Source organism: Doryrhamphus excisus, linkage group LG2, assembly GCF_037039965.1.
Source record: "Doryrhamphus excisus strain RoL-2023G ecotype Guam linkage group LG2, RoL_Dexc_Guam_v1.1, whole genome shotgun sequence".
NCBI lineage: Eukaryota > Metazoa > Chordata > Actinopteri > Syngnathiformes > Syngnathidae > Doryrhamphus > Doryrhamphus excisus.
Window position 1 is genome coordinate 25,129,413 of NC_136358.1, and position 25,300 is coordinate 25,154,712.

General features: G+C 41.2%; 3 protein-coding genes across 4 annotated transcripts; 2 read left to right on the forward strand and 1 right to left on the reverse strand.

Moving 5' to 3' along the window:
• Positions 1-2,662: 2,662 nt before the first annotated feature.
• On the reverse strand, positions 2,663-6,005 carry trub1 (TruB pseudouridine (psi) synthase family member 1). The gene is made up of 8 exons (XM_058061909.2): positions 5,825-6,005; positions 5,656-5,754; positions 5,086-5,141; positions 4,777-4,858; positions 4,612-4,684; positions 3,627-3,766; positions 3,484-3,540; positions 2,663-3,411 (listed from the first exon to the last, which is right to left on the reverse strand). Exons 1-8 carry the CDS (start codon positions 5,964-5,966, stop codon positions 3,227-3,229), a joined length of 834 nt encoding a protein of 277 aa, XP_057917892.2. The 5' UTR covers positions 5,967-6,005; the 3' UTR covers positions 2,663-3,226.
• A 160-nt stretch (positions 6,006-6,165) lies between these two features.
• Positions 6,166-13,700, forward strand: lrrc45 (leucine rich repeat containing 45). 2 transcript variants are annotated; one of them, XM_058061684.2, is made up of 18 exons: positions 6,166-6,295; positions 6,797-7,067; positions 7,389-7,450; positions 7,514-7,584; positions 7,813-7,991; positions 8,130-8,258; positions 9,147-9,259; positions 9,441-9,499; positions 9,690-9,767; positions 10,277-10,412; positions 10,634-10,711; positions 10,797-10,908; positions 10,998-11,068; positions 11,366-11,458; positions 12,258-12,350; positions 12,716-12,889; positions 13,208-13,355; positions 13,437-13,700. In XM_058061684.2, exons 2-18 carry the CDS (start codon positions 6,848-6,850, stop codon positions 13,634-13,636), a joined length of 2,016 nt encoding a protein of 671 aa, XP_057917667.2. In that variant the 5' UTR covers positions 6,166-6,295; positions 6,797-6,847; the 3' UTR covers positions 13,637-13,700. The 2 variants fall into 2 exon arrangements, with proteins under 2 accessions (XP_057917667.2, XP_057917666.2); XM_058061683.2 differs by having other exon boundaries at positions 6,187-6,295; positions 6,800-7,067.
• Positions 13,701-14,414: 714 nt separating this feature from the next.
• On the forward strand, positions 14,415-25,089 carry rac3b (Rac family small GTPase 3b). Its single transcript, XM_058061912.2, has 6 exons — positions 14,415-14,614; positions 17,238-17,309; positions 18,417-18,534; positions 18,708-18,770; positions 20,727-20,886; positions 22,506-25,089. The coding sequence occupies exons 1-6, from the start codon at positions 14,580-14,582 to the stop codon at positions 22,634-22,636; spliced, it is 579 nt and encodes a 192-aa protein (XP_057917895.1). The 5' UTR covers positions 14,415-14,579; the 3' UTR covers positions 22,637-25,089.
• The last annotated feature ends 211 nt before the right edge of the window (positions 25,090-25,300 follow it).

Genomic DNA, 25,300 nt, shown 5'->3' on the forward strand with positions numbered 1-25,300 from the left:
TGAATGTTTCCTCGATCATGTTTTCCTTTCAGCGCTAACATTTCCTACTTTATTTGATGACCCTTGAACGCACCACAAGTTATATGTAAAGTTTATACATATTAATGTACATGTACACACTTCTATACAGCTGTGCGGGTCCACACATATTTTCCATATGACTTTTAAAAAATAGGATTTTTGTTTTAATAATTTAAAGCTCGGCAGCACGGCGGTCTAGTGGTTAGCGCGCAGACCTCACAGCTAGGAGGCCAGGGTTCAATTCCACCCTCTGATACCTGGTTTTCTCCAGGTACTCCGGTTTCCTCCCACATTCCAAAAACATGCTAGGTTAATTGGCCACTCCAAATTGTCCATAGGTATGAATGTGAGTGTGAATGGTTGTTTGTCTATATGTGCCCTGTGATTGGCATGACAGAACAGAGAAACAGTGCTGTGTTAGAAAAGTGTTTGAATGTTTCCTCGATCATGTTTTCCTTTCAGCACTACAATTTCCTACTTTTTTGACGATCCTTGAATGCATCACAAGTTATATGTAAATTTTATACATATTACTGTTCATGTACACACTTCTATACAGCTGTGTGGGTCCATTTTCCATATGACTTTCAAAAAATAGGATTTTTGTTTTAATAATTTAAACTATAGGGCTGGAAGTGGCCCCCCAGCCGCAATTTGTACACCCCTCAGTGATTAACTCAGGATTTGAGTGTTTGCAACTGCCGAGATAGCAGTTGGCATCAGTTAAGGGGGGCATACAGTTAATTAAAATAGAAATTAATTTATCAACTTTCACAATAATTTTAAAAATAAAGTAATATTTCCCTGGCTCTACAGGCATATTTGTGACGTCATTGGAGAGGCAGCGCTTTGACTTGATGGGTGGGTGTCCACATCCACGGATGTCCAACCCACGATAGCTCGGTCGTCATGAATGAAACGGCCACACGTCACGTCGCGTGTGTTGCGTGGAAGACAAAACGCTTATCGACTGATAAATGAGCTCACTTATCGAATCCGATTGTTCCACTACACCCACTCCGCCCCCCCCACTACCACCACCACCAAAGCGCGCACCGCTAATTGCAACTTTCCAGCGGCAGTAATTTAGATAAAAAGAACCCTCGAGCAAACATGGATATGAAGAGCCTTGAAGACATGAAAGACAACACGAAACGGCCAATATTTGGACTGAGACAATCATTGCAACCCATTGATCCGGGGCAGCTTCCCGTGGCGTCAGACTCATGTCCACTAAAGATGGATGGCTGCTGTTCTGACAGGGGTTTACCATCAGAGTGGCCACGGTTTTGGACTTTTTTTTTGGTTCGAAAGCGTGAAATAAAAATGACAACTGTTGTCCAGTTGCTGTGATTGAACTCAGCTTGGATTGAAAACCTTTACAGATGTTTTTCCAGGCGAAAAGTTAGTATCCAATTCCGGTTTGGGCCCCTGTGACCGTACTTTGACCCTGCATCAACATGACAAGAACTTCAGTACTTCAGATTAAACACAATAATTCCATCAGTAGTGTTTACAATGAATTCTCAGACTGATACCAGTGCTCCTTCTTGCAGGCTATTGGTCATATTAGGGGGCACCCGTCATGACCGAAGGCCCTGCTTTTTACACTTTTTTTTTTTTTACCTATAAATGTTGTATTCTTGTGTTAAACGATGCCAAAGTTTCAGATAATTAGGTATGCGTATTTGGAAGTGAGGCATGAAAAAAGTTTGGGATGCTCTTAACGTTCCATTACAGAGAGCTTTTTCTAACGCTGGCTGACTGTGACATCACAGGGAGCCTGTAGGCCTGATATGCTGTCGGATGCCCCCCCCCCCACACACACAGCTCTGCTTATGCTATATTGTTAGCTAAGGTGAATGAAGGTAGGAGTGTGACCAATCACAGCGGCGGGGGCATGGGGCCGTGGGTGGAATAAATAAAAACAGACAAGGAAATACAGATGAAATATGTGCAGATCATGAAAGATCTAGAAAGTTTTCTATGAGTGTTATTGTGTGTAGCTGAGACAGACAATTTGCATAATCGTCCTCTAAACTTTCTATCAACTAATGAACAACCTATATTTCACTTTAATGCCCGTTTGAAATACATTGCTCATATTTTTTATATTCACTCCCATATCTTATTTTTGCATTGTGAAGCTGTACTTAGAACCTCACTGCAAAATGTGAATTATTGCCATTTTTCAACTGATCTCAAACTTTTAATCAGGAGTACATAGTGGACGGATGGACCACCCTGAACCCTGTGCACTGCTGGAGATGAAGCCTTCCATTCTAAAGAGTATAACGACCTTAAGGTTGCCTTGCTACCCAACTATTCAGCCCTTTAAAAATTCATTGGTTTATACTCGGCTTAGTAGAGTGTCTTCAATGTTATGGTTAACAATCGCTTGAAACTGATTTATGGTGAATTTGCACCCCCTTGTGGTAGAAACGGAGTGTTGCACCCTTTAAAAAATTAGCAATAGTGAAATAGCTCAGCTTGGCTCACAAAAATACCACCGGAATGAAAAAAAAATTGAATTGGAGATCATTTTTAAAGTTCATAATATTCATAGTCTTATTTCAAAACTCAATATTTTTCCTTTGCTGGCTCTGCTTGTCACGGCAAGGTACACCGGGTGATGCAAATAAGGAGGAAAAGAAAGAAAAGGTGTACACATTGTAGTTATGCATCTGCAAATGTTATTGCTGCATGTAAATTTAATGTCATGGTTTGAACTATTATTTTGAGAATACGCCAAGGGCCAATCATTTTGAAAAAAGCCTCCCCGGGTCGTATTTTGGACATCCTCAACTTAAAAATTCAGAGGTATTTGTATTACAAATAAAGGAGTTTAAAGAGAAAGAGCAACCTACGTGTATCCCCATATTTTGTGACTTTTTTTTTTTTTTATCCACGTACAATTTTGCAGTAAAAATAACTAAAGTAAATAAAGCTTCACATTCATTCAAGCAAACCATGAGGGACTGCCTGATGAAAGGAGTATTGGCACTTCCATTACAATGAAAAATATTGAAACAAAAATTGCAAGTACTACCAGTGGGCAAGTCACTGATGAAAGCTAATATTTCTATAAATAATGAATCCATTAAATGTGAAAATAACCATAATTCGCACATTATATAAAATTAAATACTATCCTGCTATTATCTTCCATGAAGGCCAATGACAGTGACTATGAAGAACCTGAATGTTACCCCACAGGGGAATTTATATCTTTACATGGTGTCTCAGGTGTTGCCACATTGTCCGGACACTGCAGCGATTTGGCAATATGTTCCAGTGTCCAGTGCTCTTCGTGTAATGCGTGATGCTCCAAGGTGAACTGGCCATGCTTGGTACGGATCAGCTCCTTGACGTGAGCACACGATGACAGCGCTGCAGCAGACACACAGAAAAATGTCAGCTGTTAGCGGGCATCGTTCTGCAAATTAAGAATTAGGAACACACCTTTTCCCAGGTCGTCCACCAGGCTTCTGACGTAAAATCCACCTCCGCATTCAATATCTGCCATGAATTAAAACATAAATAGGCTAACTTATGAACGATGTGACCTTACAAAGGACAAGACGGATGGTTCAACAAGTACACACCAAGAGTGAAGAGAGGGGGCTTGAACTCATGCAGCGTCAAGTTGTACACCGTGACAGGTCTTGCTGGTTTCGCCTCAACCTTGTGACCTTTCTTCAGGAGCACAGACAGCCGTTGGCCATCTTTTTTCAAAGCGGAGTATCTAAATGAATAAAAACACTAATAATGGAATCAATCAGCACACTTACCTCCTGCATCAGTAAAATCCCAAAATAACTCAATCTAGTTTAAAATGAAAAAGGTACACTCTGGGTCAGTGTTTTCATTGGCCCCTGAAGCTAATAAGTGGTTGGGCCGTATTTACCCAGTGTCTTTCTTATGGTGGACTCAGGAACACTGACCTTAACTGAGGCAAGTGAGGCCTGCAGTTCTTTGGATGTTGTTGTGGGGTCTTTTGTGACTTTTGCGCTCTTGGGGTGATTAGGTTGGCTGGCCACTTCTGGGAAGGTTCAGCACTGTTACATGTTTTTTGCCATTTGTGGATAAAGGCTCTCATGTCAGTTAAATTATGTTTTTAAATGTGACAAACATGAAAAAAAAATAAAAATCAGGAAGGGGGCCAATACTTTTTTCCCACTGCTGTATGTGTGTAGGGCTGCACGGCGGTCAAGTGGTTAGCGCGCAGACCTCACAGCTAGGAGTCCCGAGCTCAATCCCACCCTCGGCCATCTCTGTGTGGAGTTTGCATGTTCTCCCCGTGCATGCGTGGGTTTTCTCCGGGTACTCCGGTTTCCTCCCACATTCCAAAAACATGCTAGGTTAATTGGCCACTCCAAATTGTCCATAGGTATGAATGTGAGTGTGAATGGTTGTTTGTCTCCAGCAACCCCCGCAACCCTCGTGAGGATAAGCGGTAGAAAATGAATGAATGAATGTATGTGTGTACTTGTAAAAGGTACTTTGACAGATCAACTGTAGCTTCAGAAAGACAACAAAAACACCGTAATTTCATGTACTGGATTACATTTAGGCAGGGTTGAGTCTTACAGTGGCGGGACTTGCATGATATCACCAACAAAACTGTGCAGCTTCTCCTCCATGTCCAACCTGGTAATGTGCTCTGTATGAAAACAAAAACAAAAACCTACCATAAAACAGGCGAGGACAGACATTTTGCGGACTTCAATACGGATCGGTGGGCACTGTACATACTAAAGTCCTTCTCGAAAGTAACACTGCCGGTAGCATCAAGAGTGTCTGTTGCTTTTCCCAGCTCCCCGACAGCAGTGTATTTCTGCCAGAACAAGAACATTTCATACGGTATGATTTATCCTGAGCTCCCTTATGTAAAAAGAACAATTGGGATACATCATTAAGTGACAAGACATGCAATCAAGCCTATTAAAATGCTCATTGTGTGTACCGTCTACATGAGAGCATACACAGTAGGTAAAATGTAATTAATTCCAGCTAATAATAATTAGATCATCACTTCAGTGGGTATCAATTACTTGGACTCACCTTTGAACCGGACAACATTGTGCTTAGCATTTTTGTGCCGTTTCCAACACCAACAACTGAAAGGGAGAGAGGATTATTATTCTTGTATGACTATTAGAATATATTATTATTATTATTATTAGATATACAGTACATTAGCTTAAATGACTGACATATCACATTATCGATACTTGGATTTTAGAGTAAATATCTGGTATCACAGATGAAGATATTTCAGTATGTACATCACTACCAGTCACCACTTGGAGCATGTTGATTACAACATCCGGGTACTGACGTGCAATTGTAGTTCACTAAACATGCTAGTGCGTGGACTGAGACACTGCTTTACATTACTCATTATTCACTCCAAATTATGATGGCTAAACAGAGTTGAGTTCTGTAGAAAAAACCGTATCTTAATATATGCTAAGAATTTCGATTATACTCTTTTGTTTACACTTGATTTCCCCAAGAAAAATTGAACTGACCAGTGACGTCATCAGAAAGCGTCCTGCATGCTGATGACGCCTGTGATTGACACCCTTGAACAGTATCGCCTGAACGTAAAAAATGGTAAATAATACCTACCCAATACTCCTGTAGCAGCACTGTCGAGTGTTCCTCCGTGGCCCATCTTCAGATTCTGTTTTTTCCTCTTCCTGGGGTTCGTGTTGTTCACACCGGCTTCTATAAGACAAACTGAGCATCAGTGCTCGCCTACACAAATAAGATCTATTACTCGGTTCCTCTGCCTTACCCTTCAGTAAAACTTCTTTGAGTTTATTTAAGACATCTGCAGAGGTCGGTCCATGTTTTTTATAAATTGCAAATAGTCCATTCAGAGACTGAAGTTTGGATAGAGAACTGGTGAGTGACGGAGCAGTGTTGCTTCCAGCCATGCTTCTTGTGTCACTCTGTGAGGAAGCAACGATCTTTTTCTGCAATTCAATTACCGCCATCTGCTGGTAGCAAAGTGACACTGTATTACTTCGGGTCAAAGCGAGCAATGCGGAATGCAATGGGATTTTTTTTTTATCAAAATCATGCCTGAAATTAGGATTTATCCAACTGTGTTTACGATGTTTTTTTTCTACGTGTGAAAATAGCGTAATAAGGGGGTACGCCTTTAAGGACTACATTGACCAAAATGCTTCACGCCAAACTACACTTCCTGGTTACGCTTAGCTTCCTGCAACAGTAATAACTGTCTGAAAATTCTGTGGCTAAGGTAGGTTCTCATTATTTCCAACCAAATAGTTTGTAGTTTTTTGGAAACGTTCCTCAAAGTTGTCCTCTGTTCTCTCAAGCAAGAGAAGCTATCGTACACTAGCGTGTTCGTATCTTAATCAGATATTTCAGCCGGGCACATATAGGCTAACTACCATTCAGACTCACCCATACTTATGGACAATTTAGAGTCGCCAATTAACCTACCATGATAAATGTCAATACATTTTTCGATAAAGAAATGTATTTGAAAAATATTCTTACCTTCCATAATGCCAGTGACCTGTAATTATATATTACAAATCCACTGTTATGAGAAAGTAAACATGTAAACATATGGACTACCTGTGAATCCCCATTGTGATTTTTGTTCTTGATCTTGTTTTAAGGCTGTAAAATATGACTTATATATAAAGTATTCTTATGGACAAGAGATGGTGAAATACTAAAGATTCTTATTATGCATATGTTCTACAATTTGTATCTTTTTTTGGTGTGGAAGAAGACGTGGTGGGCGTCTCATGCAGAAAAGGAAAAAGGCCAGGGCGTCAAAATGGAGGCTTTCAGGCAGACGTACTTATGCCTGTGTAAGGAAGGAGCCGTGGAACCCCAGGAAAGCGTCATGGTGAAGTTGCAGGAGTGCAGAGCTTCCCGCCTGGATTTGAGCGGACTGAGTCTGTCCACAGAAACCTGCACAGTGCTTGGTCGGGCTTTTCAAAACGACACTTTCTTTTCTGATGTGTCTCTCAGTGACTGCATGCTCAGTGAGGAAGGTCAGTGAAAACACAATTTAATGTGACTTGAACTGATCCCTCGTTTATCTCAGTTAATTGGTTACAGAAGTGACCATTAAAAGTGAAGTTAAATTCCATATTTAGTAATGCAATGTTTTTGTAGTTTAAGCACAGCAACCCTGTTTACCACTATCTATATACAGTTTTTAACATTAGAGCTCTCTAGACACCCCTATAGTCACCTTTACACTTGTACACTTTATGTACACTTTACACATGTTCTTATTTGTACGGATGTGCAAATAAATATCAATTTTTGAATTCTTAACAGTATTTTCTTTCATGTTTATTGACTCATAGGTGCCAAAGTCTTCCTGACCGGCCTTTTTTATAACACAACCCTTAAAGTCCTGGATCTAAAGGTAACTCTTAACAAATGGAAATGCACTCAGATTAAGTTATTTGACGCAAAATGTTCTTCACAGGGAAACAACCTGAAATCAACAGGGGCTAAAGTGTTGGGAAAATTGTTGGCACGCAACAAGGCTCTTGTTAGGTGAGGACTAGTTTTGTCATGCACCACTCTGCAAGTAGCAACATTACTTTAAATGCAAATATAGTTGTGTGATTACAACTGCAATTTGATATATTTTGAAAAAAAATAGAGTTGAAATTGAACAACGCTACCTTCTAATTGATTGTTTACCTCATTGGGGCCAATAGTTAGAAACACAACGCCAACCACTGTGATATGTTTAAATGAAAAATGCAAATCTGTGCACAGGATAGTACTGGACTGGAATGCACTCGGCGTTTGGGATGAAGCCTTCACCGCCTTTTGTGAGGGTCTGAGCTCTAACTGTGTGCTCACACAGTTGGACCTGCGCAACAATCAAATAAACCACCACGGAACATTGGAGCTTGCTCAGGCTCTCAAACGCAACAGCACGCTGAAAGTGCTAGGTGAGACACACAACCCTTCTAACACGTATACTGTACGCAACTCTACAAATATATAGATATACGTATAGATATAGTGTTTATCTTGAATTATGGACTGTCTGGAAGCAAAGATTCATGTTTGACTCTCATTGTGGACAGATCTGAGGTGGAACAACATTGGTCTTCTGGGTGGCAGGTATCTTCTGTCCAATCTGCCGAGCAACCACAGTATAGAGCAGCTGGAGTTGGCAGGAAACAACATACCCAGCGACACACTCAAGGCACTTGGTATGTCTCCTTAAACACAGTTCTATTTTTCCTTAAACTGATGAAACGGTAGTATCTCCAGAGGTGGAAAGTGAAAAGGTAAAGTCTCAAAGTTGTCATTTTATTTCAAGAAAAACAACTAAACTATACAAACTTCAAAAAATACAAAATAATTATGGAGGTACTGTACCTTCAATTTTATATCATCTCAGATGAGATGTGAAACCAAATTAGAGAAGTACTATAATATGAAAAACAAGTTGTTTCCACACAATGACTGTGATCATTATGGGTGTGTAGTTTTGTGTATACACTCCTGATGAAAATTTTAAGACCAGCTGAAAAATTGCAGGAATTTACATTTTGCATTGATGTTCTATGCAGAGCTTTAAAATGCCAAAAGAAAGAAGGTGAGTGAGACAAAAGAACTGAATAAGCAATTTATTGCAAACAAGCATTCAAGTGAAATAGGCTGTTCATCAGCTGATCAGAAATGGACGTGGAGTCATTTTCTGTCATGGATTCAAACTGTCATGATCGCTTGGTGGCAAAGGCAAGAAAGCTTTCTGTCTTTGTACGCGGTGGGATTGTTGAACTGTATAAAATTGACAAAAAAGTCAAGTCCTAGGCCCCAAAAAAGTCATCCAATTGGCTGTCCGTCAAGACACGAGACCATCCTCGACCCAGACGAAGGTTGTTCCTGGTGCCGAGTGCAGTCCCGAACCATCAGACGGCATTTGCAAGAGAATGTTTAAGAAGAAAAAGGGTCTTCAAAGGCCTCGTCTGCAGTTTTTAACTGGTCTTAAAATTTGGATCAGGAGTGTATGTCACGTGTGTGGCAATGCACCAAGTGAAGATGGGCTTCCTGAAAACTCCTCACACTTGGGTTGTTTATCTCCTGTTTATCAGAGCAGATTGTAGGACGCAACACTGATCGACAGTCCACCTTAAGAGAGAGCCACAGCAGAAGCCAAGTCCTCACAAAGGAGATTCAGATCTTGAAGCAGGAGAAGGGACAACAGGTAGATCAAGCACAATTAATGCTTTTATGTAAATATAAACAAACAGCCATGGAAGTCATATAAAAGTGTTTGGAAAATGCAATTCTAGCTACTTCAAATAACAATAAATAATACATGTATTTAATAATGATTTTAGGTTAGCTATGAGGTGAATGTGGATTATTTTTTTTGCTTTTCCAAGTTCCAAAATTTGATGGGGACTATTGACAGGCAGAGAGAGGAGATGGGACGATCAAGCAGGTGAGAACATGCAGTTAGTTACCCTAACTCCTAATTCATAAACATGCCCACGAGAGTCAGTATATAAGCCTTAGCCAACAACTATGTAATATCATCTATAATATCAGGTTTTACTACATCAAATACATGACACTACATACGAAACAACATCTCTTCAAAATGATGATAATTGTTTTTTTGTTTTTGTTAGGTCCACTTCCATACAGATCAGTCAACTCCAGGAAGCACTAAATGGGAGGAAGTCGGCTGTAAACTCTCTCACCACCAAGTAATGGTGTTTTCTCTCCATATTCACTTTGTAGCGGTGTCCTGGTCCGCATTTTAGGTATTACAAAATTAGTAAACAAGACACATAGCTGTGATGCAGTCTGTGGACAATAAGTCAAGGCTGCAATAGCACATAAGCACATAAGAAAAAAAATAATGTCAACTGATTTTTGCAGCATAGAATGCACGTGTAGAGAGACCTTGTAGAAACACATGCAAGTCCCGTACAGTAAATACCTTATCTATATTTCCACAGTGCTAGCCATTGCTTTGATAATTGACCACTCTGAAACAGTTAGAATGCATGCTCCAATTGAGTTATTATAGGAATATCTTGCTTTTTGGTAGTGATTGACAGTAAACCCCAGGTTTTCATGTTAATACGGATAACGGATATTTTGCACATATGAATTCATGGTTTGACCCTGGAATACATTCAGTGTCTTTCAGCAGGATAAAATGCATCCCCTACATCAATTTGCCACAGTTGCATAATTGTACGATGTGCAGATTGCAGATGATGGAGGCTGCCCTCGCGCTCTCTGAGCAGAAAAATCACAACCTGGCTGAGCTGATAGCAAAACTGAAGGTTGAGAAAGAGCAGCAGTTGGAAGTGCGGAACAGAGAGAAGAAAAAAGAACACGAGGTATATAAACACATGCAAGGATAACAGGTGCATGTTCATTTTGACTTTCACATCAGTTACCTTTTGTTTAGTTCCTCTTCCATTTTCCCCACTGTATTTAAACCCTCATAATACATCTGGTAGTAGTACCATGGTAGTATTTCAGTACTGGTCATCTACATATACATAGTTACAGGTGACAAAGCAAATGAATGTAATATCTAGTTCACTGCTTCCTGCAGGACAGCATTTCCAGAGAGGGTAAGCTGCTCAGAGAGATCCAAAATCTGACAGAAATCAACGTCCAATTGAAAAGCACGGTAAGGCACAGCGATGATATCTTTTTAGAAATATGAATTCTGTTGTGACTCTGTGATAGCGCTCTTTATTTCTGTATCTATGAAGGTGGAAGAGGTGGAGTGTAGGTGCAAGACTCAGCAGCAGCAGCTTTTTGAGTTGAAGCAGGAACTTACCAACAACACGGCTGAGCTAAAGCTCAAGCTAGCACAGGCAGAAGGCAACAAACCATGCACAAATATTCACATTATTTCTCATTTGTACCACACAAAATCCAGAAAAGATGAAATCTGATTTTTCCTTTGACAGACCGCCTGGAAATAGCCAAGCGAATGTCCAAGCAAGCCCTCGAGGACCTAGATAATCGCAGACAGAGAGAGGTAATCTCGATATTAGGGGTGTCCAAAGTCCAGCCTTGGTCTGACTCACTCATCTTACACACAACACTAAATTCACCACACAGAAACTTAACATACAAAAGGTATAGATAATAAATAAATGAATAAATATATAAACACGTACTAAATACAAATTGGAAAAACTTGTATAAAGCTTTCCCATAATGCATTTCATTTTCTTACATACTACAGTATATGCAGGGCTGTGGCTGTTATTGTTTTGGTAAATGCATTTTTGGATGATAATTGATGTCTTACTAACGGGTAATATCTCTGCAGCTTGGCCATGTGAATCAGCATCGGGAGGAAAATGAGAAAGCCCTTCAGGAACGCATCCTCAAACTGGAAGGACAACGAATTCAGCTGGAAGAGGTCTTTGAGCTCCATTGGTGAATTCTTGAAGTCAGGGGTTGGCAACCCAAGAGCCGATGATTCGATGCTCCACTATCGGCATCTAGTAGCGTCGCATTTGCAACTTGCTTCTGCCACACATCCATGATTAATCCAAGACTAATTTAAAGCACACCCGTTCCCCACTAATTACATATATTTACATACAGTGGTGTGAAAGTGTTTATCCCTTCCTTGTTTCTTTTTTCCATGTTTGTTTAAATTAAATATTTCAGATCATCAAACACATTTATATATTAGTCAATGACAACACAACTGAACACAAAATGAAGTTAGTTTTTCAATGAAACTTTTTTATTATTAAGGGAGAAAACACATCCAAACCTGATGTCCCCCTAAAGCTAATAACTGGTTGGGTCACCCTTAGCCACAACAACTGCAATCAAGCATTTGCAATGAGTCTCTTAAAACGCTTACAACGTTTTTTCTTCAGCCATTCAGAGGTGGACTTGCCGGTGGGTTTTGGATCATTGTCCTGCTAATACATAACCTTACAATCTTTTAATCTTGCTCTTTAGAGGCACTTTTTAACTGTTTCTTCTGAAATACATTTAAAATGGCACTGACATCCTCTATACTGAAGTACAAGTCATCTTCACTCAATCTGGTGAGGTTTATTAAGTGGCCTGAGAGCATGGCTCATTTCCTCCATGAAATTAATGTCATAAAATAAATTGGGTTATTAGTGGTAAGAACACCAGCTTGGAATCTGATTGTTTTATTGCTATTATCGTCTCACCGTGCCTTTTCTCTTGTGTAGGATTTGAGTAGGACTAAGGCGGCATGTGTAGCGGAGAGATCCCTGGCGGAAGAGCAACTGGGAAAAGTTCGTGCTCAGGTGCGCCAGGAAGAGGTATAAATATATATTTTTTAACTGACATTTTTTTCTCTTTACTGTAACATAGGGCCTCTGTTATGCAGGCCGTCTTTCTTTTGGTGGAGTCACAAACACTGACCTTAACTGAGAAAAAATGAGGTCTGTAGTTCTTTGGATGTTGTTTCCGGGGTCTTTTGTGACTTCTGGGATGAGTTGTTGCTGCACTCTTGGGGTCATTTTGGTTGGCCGGCCACATTTAACTACATTTAAGTCAAGAAGGGGACAAACACCTTGTTTAAATTGGTCCTTAAGCTAAAAAAAAAAAAGTTTGTCAAACCCTATTACGTGACGAGGACCTTTTGTGATTGTCCTTCCCTTCCACTCCTCCTTCCTCTGAGCAGCAGGCACATGTGTCATCGTTGGAAGAGAAGCTTCGCTCAGTGCGCTCCTCCCTGCAGGAGGTCCAGCTGCAGTGTTCCCAGCAAAAACAGATCATCTCTGAGCAGCAGGCCAAAAACTGTCAGCAGACCATGGAGACAGACGGCCTGCGCCGCAGAATCGAGGAGCTCCAGCAGGTCTGGACACCCTCCATCCTTTTTAACACCCAACATGACAGCCTTGTCATTATTTGAGAAGTAACAGCTTCTGAAATACCCCTTATACAATTTTTATTTATAAGGTCAGATGTCCTTAAAAAATGTTCTGTGCTGTCATATGGGATACTAACATCTAATGATTGGACGTCTGAATGTGTACAATTGTGGTGATGTCATAGAGAGGTTTGCTGTTTCCTTCAGCTAAAAATATCTTCCCACAGCACTGAGAAAAGCTCTGTAAAGACTATATAAAGTGCAGCTCTGTGTACAGAATTCATTGTACATGTTGTGTTGCAGGAGCTGTCTGGAAAGGACCAGGAGAGGGTGGCTGAGGTGAGTCGAGTGAGAGTGGAGCTGCAGGAGCAGATCGGACACCTGGAGGCTGAAAGAACTGCACAAGGAGGACTAAAAGAGAAGATATGTGCTCTAGAGAGAGAAATTAAAGGTATTTCTCGCTGCTCCTCATCAGTTTGGAACTTCCTGGTTACAGTAGATAGATGAAATGCTGTCATATTGTGTCATGCAGTACTGACTAGTAACCACAGAGAAGCGCTTCTGGACAAAGAGAGTGAGACATCATCTCTGTTGGAAAAGCTGCGGCTAAAAGAGGTAGAGATCCAAAGGATGAGGGACGATGAAGCCCAGAGGGCTTCCTGCCTGCAGAACGCCATCCTCACCTATGTTAAAGGTTCTCCTCTGGGACAGTACAGCAGCCCTAAGACGTGATCGTCTGCACAGATGCCTTCAGTCTGATGACTTCAACTTTTTAGTGATCGATTTTTGTGTCCGTTTTATCTACAGTACCAAAAAAAAACCATCTGAAGTCCGTCAAATGATGCTAATTGAGAAGGGCAGCTGTGCTACTTCGTTGTCCGTTTACTCAGACTTTTACTATTTTTGCTACAATTTTTCTGACTTTCTGAAAGCCACATTATACAAGATGTTCTGAAGTTATGAATTAATAAATCCATTATGTGGATACTGATATATTTTTGTCAACAGAATCTTTTCAATTTATCTCAAAAAGTGTGTTGATTTATAATAATAGATCTACCATGCAACTGTTGATTATTATTATTTTTTTAATTATGTAATTTAATACTGTGAAACACTATTTGAACCCTTCCATTTACAACAACTGTTAGGAATTGGATCCCATCTTTTTTATCTTTACTAGTTTAGTTATTTTGAACAATTTAGTTAATGAAGTTTTCTCTTCATTAAAGGGAATCTTTTGTTATTATTTTTTGTTCTTATATAGTTATATTTTTAGATTGTTACATTTTCACAAATTTATATTTTCGTTTGCCTAAAATCTGTGTCCTGTATTTTATTTTAATTATAAACATGATCAACAAATTTTAAAAACCTATTAACAAATATGTTATTGTCGATACTATTCCAGTATTTACTGGTTCGGCTTGCCAACCTTTGCAGGAACGCCCCGCCCCTTCTTCTACGTTGACCACGCCTCTCGTTTCCGCTTGGAAGACAATCATTTGGTCGGCACATTCCGGAGCCGGTCGGCAATACTCGTCATCTCCCCTTTCACTGCAGCTCCTTCGCCGAGCGGACTGGCCCGCTGCTCTCATCCGAGTCTTCAGCGCAGCCTTTCGGATCTATTAAACGACCAGCCCCGGTTCTCCGGAAGCCTCCAGCTCCAGCACAAATGCAAGCTATCAAATGCGTCGTGGTCGGCGACGGGTAAGAGCGCCTTGGTAGATAAATAATTGTCCCGTAATTCAGTCATGGTCTACGGATGGATGATGGGAGGATGCTATGTGGAAGAAGGGGTTGAGGCTCACTGATCTGTCGATCTGCTCTATATTTGCACCCCCATTTTATGCCAGATTTTTGCGCTTATCTGCTTTTGTTTGCGCTCTCGTTGGCGGGCTCCAGCGTATCGTAAGGGTGGAAAGCTGCTATCTATCTCGGGATGCTATGCGGACCTCCTACACGCCTTGTAGGCCACCGGAGGCAGGCTGAAGTGCTGATGCACGCTGGTGAATGTGTGGCCCTGTTACTGGCAGCCAGGCAGGCAGGCAGGCAGGCAGGCCCCGCTGCCCTAATTCTTCATAGCATGCATCTTTGTCATGGTGATATCAATACTTCATTATGAAACCACCAGCAGGGAAGGTCAGTGGCACTTTGGAAGGCTGTGTGTTCATCTCAGGGTGCTTCTACGTGGCATTGAGTATTAAGCAGCACAGAAAAAAACAGAGTTAGCTGTTTAGGATAGTGACTGCCAATCATTGTGCTGTGAAGAATGTGTCCAAATTTGCTTTATTGGTGTGAAAATAGTTTTTCATCCTAGCTGCTATAATAATAATATGGCTGTAGCTTGGCTCATATAAAAGTCAGGTATGGAAATAGAGCGCAGTTTTTTTTTTGTGAGGGCTTCAGCGTCAAAATAGGTATTTCCCATAGGTATTTTTGGGAAAGAAATATGTGTTTATGTTTCACGTAAGGATTGGGAATGATTCCCAAAATTCCCCAAAAAGTGCAGTTCCCCTTTAACGTCCACTCTGGTTACCGCGTTTTTCCGTTAACATCCAGAATGTTTGCTTGGCTACGTTTGACTGCTTGTCTAGCGTCCGAAATATTGTCCGCCACCTTGGATCGTGTGACCCAGACGAAATTTCGCCATAATTTTACATGCTATACATTGTGGGCCGAGGGCGCCATTTTAGGGCAACAGTTTGTTTATAACGGAGTTGCTGTACCGCAACAAGGGTGTGCCATTGGTTATCATTTCAGATGTATGTAAATGTAACGGGAGGATGACACTGTGTTTCTACCGTAATCCATACTACCAGATCCATAACATTTACGTTAATGTATTTGTCTGATTTGCATTATTTTATATGGGAAAATTTGCTTTGGTTTAAGTTTGTTTTGGTTTGAGTCGGACCTTCTGAAACAGATGAATGATGTAAACCAAGTACAGTATACACTCTATGTATATGTGCATTATATCACAAAAGATAGGTCGAAAAACGATGGAAAAACAATTGAAAAGCCAGCATTTCCGGAAATGCTGCAAATGTTTCACTGCCGTGTCTCAAACCGCAAATACACACTTTTACAGAGTGAAAGATGACATTCATTCATTATCCTCACAAGGGTCGCGGGGGTGCTGGAGCCTATCCCAGCTGTCTTTGGCCGAAAGGCGAGGTACACCCAGCCAATCACAGGGCACATATAGACAAACAACCATTCACACTCACATTCATACCTATGGACAATTTGGAGTGGCCAATTAACCTAGCATGTTTTTGGAATGTGGGAGGAAACCGGAGTACCCGGAGAAAACCCACGCATGCACGGGTAGAACATGCAAACTCCACACAGAGATGGCCAAGGGTGGAATTGAACTTGGGTCTCCTAGCTGTGAGGCCTGTGCACCAACCACTTGAACACCGTGCAGCCCTGAAAGATGACATTCATTCATTCATTCATTTTCTACCGCTTTTCCTCACGAAGGTCGCGGGTAGCGCCGGAGCCCATCCCAGCCGCCCCGGGCGAGAGGCGGGGTACACCCCGGACTATTCGCCGGCCAATCACAGGGCACATATAGACAAACAACCATTCACACTCACATTCATACCTATGGACAATTTGGACTAAACCAATTAATCTAGCATGTTTTTGGAATGTGGGAGAAAACTCATGCATGCACGGGGAGAACATGCAAACTCCACACAGAGATGGCCAAGGGTGGAATTGAACACGGGTCTCCTAGCTGTGAGACCTGCAGGCTAACCACTCGCCCAACGTGCAGCCCTGAAAGATGACATATTAAAGGAAATATTGCATTATTATGACATGTAACCCCCAAATAAGACCCAAATATCTCCTCATAAAAGGCAATAAAATGTTTATTTTATTTTATCATTGATCTGCAAAAAGCATGAAAACACAGACACTAAGCCATACTCCATTGGATATGACCTACATCCTGTACTCTGTGCTGACCTCATCCTCAGTTTCCTGGCGCTCTAACACTTGTTGCCGCTGTATGTCACCATCGACACACACGTCTGTGGAGACGTATAGACGCAACACCTCCCGTGGGTGTCCTTGCACCACCTAGCGTTGTTTACCAGGAGGTGAGAGGTCAGTTCTGCCTACGATCACAAGTGCGTTTGTGTGCATGTGATGTGTGGTGGGTGGGCGGGCGTATCAGGGCGACCGTGCCCCTCGGGCAATGTGAATGTAGGCCAGTGTTAGTGTGGCACTGACTGAAAGGCGGTAACGTGCACACACACACATGTAGGACTTTTAACACTTTTTTTTATCATACATTTGTGTGTCTCTTGTGCCTCAGGGCTGTGGGTAAGACCTGTCTGCTGATTAGCTACACCACCAATGCGTTTCCTGGTGAATACATCCCCACCGTGTAAGTAACCACACTGTACTGTCATTGTGGATCTACTACAAATATTACATTCTCATGCCATAGTATGTGTGGAAATGGCGGAAATGACCTTTTATGTGCAGTATATCTAAGCATATCTAAGCATACATGGGGTTCTTGGTAAATATGCCAAAGCACTACTAATTAGGCATAGTAAACATAGTAAATAGTAAATAATAAACATAGTAAACATAGTAAACAATAATCATGGAGCGTTAAAACCTGGTGGCTGTCTTTATGGCAGGGGTCTCAAACTCAATTTACTTGGGGGCCACTGGAGCTAGGGTCTGGGTGAGACTGGGCCGCATCAGGTTTTCCAAAAAAAACAAACAAAAAACGCATTTATTAAAAACAGAAAAAATAATAAACTTTGCTTTTGTTTCGATTTTCTACAATAAAAGCTCTGATAAAACATTCCACTCTTCTCAAATATCTTAATTTTTATTTTTGTACACAAAATAAGATGAAAAATAAATAAACAAATCAAGAATAAAGAAATTCAATCAGTAATAAATAAATATAATAATAATAATAAAACACCAAATAATAAAAACTTAAGAAACCACATATAGTTGGTGGATAGACAAATTATTTTTTTCAGATTAAAATGAACAAAGCATTATTAGAGCCCTGTAGACATGACAAAACACGACTATAGTCACATTTATACTCTTTTTATTTACAACATATTGCGCAACTGCAGGGTCTTGAGACACATGCTAACTTGCAAACTAGAGAGCTAGCGACCTAAACGGTAGCCTTCAAGTTATTTCCTTTAAACTTAAATAGCCAAAAACTTACCACTTCCACACGGATAGGGAGGATAACTATTAACTATTTAACCTTTAACATGAACATTAATCAAACGTAATAATTTTTTTCTGGGTACATGATACCATACAGCATCCATATCAAACTTGCCGCACTAACATTAAACTTTCATATCAAGGAAGGGGCCTCAAACTAGTGTCCTGCGGGCCACATTTGGCCCGCGGGCCGCATGTTTGAGACCCCTGCTTTATGGCTTAAAAACATGAAATGCAAAAAGATGTGTGACTACTGACTATCCTCATTCATCCTTTCCTACAGCTTTGACAACTACTCTGCCAATGTTATGGTGGATGGGAAACCAGTCAATCTGGGCCTTTGGGATACAGCCGGACAGGAGGACTACGATAGGCTCAGACCACTATCTTACCCACAGACGGTATTCTAATGCGCTCCCACAAAAACTGCTAACCTCTACATGAGAGTGGCAATAATTTAGCATTTAGCATCAACTCTTTGTCAAAGCTGGCAAAGCAGTTTCGTACACACACACACACACACACACACACACAATGTTGCACTCAACTGGCCATCTCTCTGGTTCTCTCCCAGGATGTGTTCTTGATATGCTTCTCCCTGGTCAGTCCGGCCTCCTTTGAGAACGTCCGAGCTAAGGTCAGTACGCTGACTGATCGCCCGACTACCCCCCCCCCCAAACGCCGAGTCTGACCACAACGAGGCACATCTTTAGCTCCACCTGGCTTATCTTATCACACCTCTTCCCCACCTGTCCCGACCTCGGCTTACAACCCTGGGAATTTAGAACTGATTCCCCTGTGGGACAGAACAAGGGTTTGCAAGACGAGGTCAAACACTCTGCAGAGCGAGCGTGACGGCCCATCGGGGGTTTCATCTGCTGAGCGTCATGAGACGCTTTCATTTGAAATCACAGTCTTGCAAAGGCTGGAAGCTCGCTGTGCAGAATGTATGCCACCCTGGTCACATCGTGGTGGGACGCAACTGTAAATATCCACAGCACTTTACTCACACAAAAGGAACAGATTTTTGGCTTTTGGGTGAAATTTCAGCATGAACCTCAAATGGACTTGTGAACTTCATTTGACCTTCACCAAACTTTTGGAATGCACGTGTCCAGCTGTTCGTGGTTTCAGTTTCAGTACTTTATGCTAACTTGTTTAACAAGGAGCTGGATGGAAACTTTTCTAAGAACGCCAAAAAAAAAAAAAAAAAAAGAATTATGAGAAGAAAATTGACAAGAAGAAAGCTACATAGGAAATAAAAAAAAAACAGCAGAAATGAAAATACTGATGTAATTTTATGAGAATAAACTCATAATATTATGAGAAACAAAACAAAGAAAAATTGGGGGAAGTTATAAAATGATGGGAATAAATTCTAAATATTACAGGGAAGTCATAATATTACTGTTAAAAATGGAAGGGGGGGCAAAGAGAAGTTGATACAAATACTGTAATATGCTTTTTTTTTAATATTTCAACTCTTTGTTAGTAAAATTTCACAAGTTTCATAAGTTTTTTCATAAGTTTATTCTCGTAAAATTGGGACTTTTTTCCTCTTTAGAATAGAACTCTAAATATTTGGACTTTAATCTCATAGCATTACATACAACTTGAACAGAGAAGAAAGTGGAGGACTCCCCCCCCTCGTGAGGAAATACTGGAGTTAAAAGCTAAAGACTAAAATCATAAAATAGGACTAAAAAAGATAAAAACATAAGAAAAGTAAAAAAAATATTAGTTAAAAGCCTGATTAAAAAGGTGTGTCTTTAATCTTTTTTTTTTTTTAAATATCAACAGTCTCCGCAGTCCTGAGGCTGAGGGTTCCACAGGTGGGGGCCATAGTGGCTAAATGCTGCCTCACTGTGGGATTTTGTTGTGGGTTTTGGTATATCATGATTTGAGGATGCAGCAGTAGCCCATAAACAGCCCATTTCATTGTCATGCTTGTTTGCAATAAACTGCTAATTCCTCTAGAGGGCGACAAAACACCAGGAAAAATGGTCAGTATTAAACGTTGCCATTACTATTAAAAGCTTAAAATGTCAAAGCTCACATTGATTTAAATGTAAAGCAATGCCCATTTAATATTACTACACATAATAACAAATACAAGTTGTATATACGTCATTTATGTAGCGTTTGTATAGTTACTGCTTACATTTAAACTGTTGTATTTATAACTAAATACTGTTATCAATTACTCTCTCATTTGTAGGATTTTTATTTTATATTTCAGATTTTATTTGGTTAAACTGAATAACTATGTCATTGGATGAGTTGTTATCTTACAAATTAAAGTCAACAACAAAAATAAATAAAATCGACATTCAATTTTTTTCAATTAAGTTCATCGGTAAAGGTTAAAGTTCATTTTACCTTCATCCTGGAATTTCACCCAAAAGCCAAAATCTATTCCTTTTTGTCAGTAATTTATTAGAATAAGGAATGATAATAATAATCACGGAAAGGCGTTCAACATTCTACGTCTATGAAACTAACTGTTGTTCTTTTTCTCCTGTTACTGACTGCTATACATTTGTGCGGATGTGTGGGCGTGTGATTGTTTACGTGTCTGCGCGCGGGGCATCAGTGGTATCCTGAAGTGAGACACCATTGCCCCAACACACCCATCATTCTGGTGGGCACCAAGCTGGACCTGCGAGATGACAAGGACACCATTGAGAGGCTGCGGGACAAGAAGCTCTCCCCCATCACTTACCCCCAGGGTCTGGCCATGGCAAGAGAGATCGGTGAGGTCACATTTGAGTTGACGGAGCAAATATATACGTATAATACTGATAAATGGTATCATTTGCATAATTTGAAGACAGGAATTGAATCAATTTAAAGTAAATTAGTCAAAATTAAAGCAAAAAAATCCCTCGACCACCAAACCCTAGAACCTGGGGTATGCGTCCAACTAAGGTAAACGGGACACAGTTCCAACCACGGCAAAAAATAAAAAATCCCAAGAACGTTCTTGTGTGGATACAGCTTTAGCCATGCCGTGTTAGCATCGTCCAATCGGCGTTATGAGAGCTAGCGTAAGGCGACTTATTCCGACTGGGCTTTAAGATCTTTACAATCGGGTCAATTGATCTTGGGTTGAGCTGTTCAGTTCGGTTTTCGGGTGCCAGTGAAACCACCCAATTGACCTCCCCCTTACCAAGCATCATTGTCCCATAAAAGTGGTCCAAGATCCATCGCCAACTTCCTGTCGATACGTGACCACCGAGCAAATAGTTGTTTCGTACTTGTTGGGAATTTGACATAAGTGGTTGGCTAATCCGAGAACTTCCATGGTGTCCAGGAGTTTTTTTTTTCTGAAATTCTTAAAGGTCCCTTCCGGGGGCGGATCTTGGGGAGTCGGCTTTGGCTTTGCCCGCACCCACGGAGCCGGTGGATCTCTGGCGGTGATTCATTCGGTCTTCATTAGGGCTCGAGCACTGACAGTGCGAAATCCCTATTGTAATCGTAATGTTTGTTATTATTATTATTATTTTTCTCCCAAAATGATTGCGATTTTGAGGGCCTTAACATGCCCGAAACCTCACCAAATTTGGCGAGCGCATCAGGTCTGGCGAAAAATTGTATATTTTATGGGTTTCAAATATAATCTTCCAAAATTGACTCTCTAGCGCCACCTTGAAATTTAAAAAAAATTAGCCCCCGCCACCAGTTTCACCGATCGTCACGAAACTTGGTGGATACGTCTATCATGACAGGACGCACCAAAAAGTCTCAAGAACCCATATTGCAAAACCAACAGGAAGTCGGCCATTTTTGATGGTGTCGGCGATTTTCGGGCCAGAAGTAGGCGCCACAAGTACCTTCCGCGCGGTCCGATTGTCGCAAAATTTTTTAATGGAGGTTTGGGGCGTCAGACGGGACGTGGCCGCATACCCGCCTTGTCACCGGTGTCGCCCCCCCCGGTAGAAATTTGTAAGTCCTGTAACTCCCTTACAACTTATTCAATCACGCTGTTTTTTTGTACGGCATGTCCGCGTGCCCGTCCGGTCGCGTACCCTCGACTCGCGCGTCGGGGTGCTCGAGCCCCTCATCACTGCTTGCAGTTTTTTTACAAATTTCCCCACTGAGCGACGAATAAAGGCATATCTTTAATTATTATTATTATTATTATTCTCCCAAAATGATCGCGATTTTGAGGGCCTTAACATGCCCGAAAACTCACCAAATTTGGCGAGCGCATCACATACCCCCGAGGGTGCTCGATCCCGCTCATCACTGCTTGCAGATTTAATTGTTATTATTGCCACTGGTAAGTTTGACTGTTTCATTTCAGTGATATCATCTCCATTGTGACCCTTAGCCAAAGGTAAATAACCAATGTGGACTTCTTGGTCCTTAGGGGCCGTGAAGTACCTGGAGTGTTCGGCGCTGACCCAGCGAGGCCTGAAGACGGTGTTCGACGAAGCCATTCGAGCTGTGCTCTGCCCTCCGCCCGTGAAGAAGAGGGGGAAGAGGTGCACCGTGTTCTGAGATGAAGACACTGCTGAAAACATGTCACCATCGACAACAACCGCTCCATCGCTGACAGGATGGGGGAGAACGGGGGGGTACTGGGTTGAGTTAGTGTGCACTGCTGAGATTGCTTCCTTTATATTGATGTTTTTTTAACGCAATATTGGTATCAGGATCAATATTTTTTCTCTGATTGTTTTAACATTGCTGAATACGGTCAAAGACATTGACTGTACACCTGCTTTGTACTTTGTACTCATAGAACCACACCGAGTTCCCATGAGGGCTGATTTTGGTTTCTATTGCTCGTCTTTTGCAGCTTGGTCCTGTCTTTCTCAGTCATGCTTGCTTTTTGAGTGAATGCCGTGTTGACTTGCTAGAGAGTGAACGCTGAGGAAGTCTTAAGGTCAGATTGATCCTACTTTGTAGATTTGATTTATTACACACACATTTCATCTGAAGACACAAATGAGTTGAATGAGAATGAATTTGGTTCCCAAAAATGAAGAATCAAAAAGCTAAGCAGTATATACGATCAACGAAAAAAGAAAAATTATGATGTTTTAATTCAATAAATTTGTCAGGACATCACTCCGGGAATTAATGTAAACAATAACATCAATTACATTTATTTAAGGAAAATTCTGGTTCATTATACACCCAAAATATGAAGAAAAACACATTTCATACAGAATAATAATAATTTAGGCTGCACGGTGGTTAAGTGGTTAGAGCGCAGACCTCACAGCAAGGAGACCACGGTTCAATTCCACCCTCGGCCATCTCTGTGTGGAGTTTGCATGTTCTCCCCATGCATTAGTTTTCTCCATGCTAGGTTAATTGGTGACTCCAAATTGTCCATAGGTATGAATGTGAGTGTGAATGGTTGTTTGTCTGTATGTGCCCTGTGATTGGCTGGCCACCAGTCCAGGGTGTACCCCGCCTCTCTCCCGAAGACAGCTGGGATAGGCTCCAGCACCCTTGTGACCGTTGTGAGGATAAGCGGTAGAAAATGAATGAATATTCATTTTGACTTTATTATTGTAAAATGAGGCTGCACGGCGGTCGAGTGGTTAGCACATAGAGCTAGGAGCTCGGAGATGATGGTTCAATTCCACCCTCGGCCATCTCTGTGTGGAGTTTGCATGTTCTCCCCGTGCATGCGTGGGTTTTCTCCGGGTACTCCGGTTTCCTCCCACATTCCAAAAACATGCTAGGTTAATTAGCGACTCCAAATTGTCCATAGGTATGAATGTGAGTGTGAATGGTTGTTTGTCTATATGTGCCCTGTGATTGGCTGGCCACCAGTCCAGTGTGTACCCCGCCTCACGCCCCAAGACAGCTGGGATAGGCTCCAGCACCCCCGTGACCCTTGTGAGGAAAAGCGGTAGAAAATGAATGAATGAATAATAATAATAATAATAATAATACACATTTTAGGATTGCTTTTCACAAAGTTTGCTGATTCAGGGGTTCTCCATCTTGATGTCCGGTGTTCCTAAGTTGTTCCTCAAGCCACTTGGTTATCACTTTCTGAAAAGGCGATGTGCTTCGCTAAACTGTTCTGTCAGTTTACTGTATTTCATGACAAAAAGGGACCTTGCAGTTCATTTCCATTCATCTTATCACTTTTCCAAACATGCTGGAGTTTATGCAAATTGCCATACATGACTTTTTTAGCCGTCCAAACTAAAGAAGGCCAGAAATAGGCGTGGCTTACAGTATAATATGATGATTATCCAGACCTCCATTGCAGTTGACAGGTTTACACCCCCCCCTCCTCTGCTGAAATAGACTTAGTTCAATAGATGTGGTCAAAAGTGTACAACGAACCAGCACTTTCCTTAAAGAGACTAAAGACTGCATTAAAAATGCAGTTTTAAATCCTGGAGTCCTCCTCCAGACCTGGTCTCATCTGGACCAGCTTTAAGGTCCACTTTAAACAGTTTTACAAAAGTTTTGTTAGTATTTCCGGCGGGGGTCCAGGGGGTCCATCTTGAACTGTGAAAATGTCATGTGACAGACGAGACTAGCATGCCAGACGTGGGGGGCCCCCCCCAACCAGGGGTCCGCCCCTGAGGCTGGAGGAGTTTGCATGAGTCTTATAATATTCTGTCATTGTTTTAGTGTCGTCTGTGTGTGTGTGTGTGTGTGTGTGTGTGGAGGGGGGGGGGGGGGGCATTGTTTAATAGTTTGGAGAAACAACATTAAAACAGTATTATTTGAAGCCAAGTTTTTAGTGTCAGGTTTTTGGTACTATTTCATATGATACTGCAGTAATACACACGACTGTCAACATGAATGGAGTTCAAACGACACCTAGTGATGCACAAAATAATTCATAGGAACGGAATGCTTTACGAATACTTTCATGTACCTGATTATGTACTTATTATTACTCTGAAATGATGCAAAGTGATTCATGTTGAAGTTAGAAGTGTTGCTGATGTTAAAAAAAAAAAAAAAAACAAGTTAAAGGGGCTGATTTTAATGTTGCCGTTTATGAAATAAATGCATTTCTGTATGGTTGCAGGGCTTCAGTGTATCTTTCTCTCCCTGGTGGCCTGACGCTTATTTAGGTTGGCATAGCATACATGGTGTGTAGCCAGGACTAGCCAGGACAAACGCAGCACCGTTCCTTAATCTACTGCATGGAAATGATCTGGTTGTTTGAACACTGTA

What these genes read in the sequence shown, in the direction of transcription:
- trub1 (XM_058061909.2), bottom strand. Translation starts at nt 5,966, where the DNA reads ATGGCTGGAAGCAACACTGCTCCGTCACTCACCAGTTCTCTATCCAAA. An exon ending in GCCCCCTCTCTTCACTCTTG is followed by an intron (nt 3,541 to 3,626) that starts GTGTGTACTTGT and finishes AATTCATGGCAG; the next exon opens with ATATTGAATGCGGAGGTGGA. An exon ending in GGTGGACGACCTGGGAAAAG is followed by an intron (nt 3,412 to 3,483) that starts GTGTGTTCCTAA and finishes TGTCTGCTGCAG; the next exon opens with CGCTGTCATCGTGTGCTCAC.
- lrrc45 (XM_058061684.2), top strand. Translation starts at nt 6,848, where the DNA reads ATGGAGGCTTTCAGGCAGACGTACTTATGCCTGTGTAAGGAAGGAGCC. An exon ending in GTAAACTCTCTCACCACCAA is followed by an intron (nt 9,768 to 10,276) that starts GTAATGGTGTTT and finishes TACGATGTGCAG; the next exon opens with ATTGCAGATGATGGAGGCTG. An exon ending in CAAGCTAGCACAGGCAGAAG is followed by an intron (nt 10,909 to 10,997) that starts GCAACAAACCAT and finishes TTCCTTTGACAG; the next exon opens with ACCGCCTGGAAATAGCCAAG.
- rac3b (XM_058061912.2), top strand. Translation starts at nt 14,580, where the DNA reads ATGCAAGCTATCAAATGCGTCGTGGTCGGCGACGG. An exon ending in CACTATCTTACCCACAGACG is followed by an intron (nt 18,535 to 18,707) that starts GTATTCTAATGC and finishes GTTCTCTCCCAG; the next exon opens with GATGTGTTCTTGATATGCTT. An exon ending in TTGAGAACGTCCGAGCTAAG is followed by an intron (nt 18,771 to 20,726) that starts GTCAGTACGCTG and finishes GCGGGGCATCAG; the next exon opens with TGGTATCCTGAAGTGAGACA.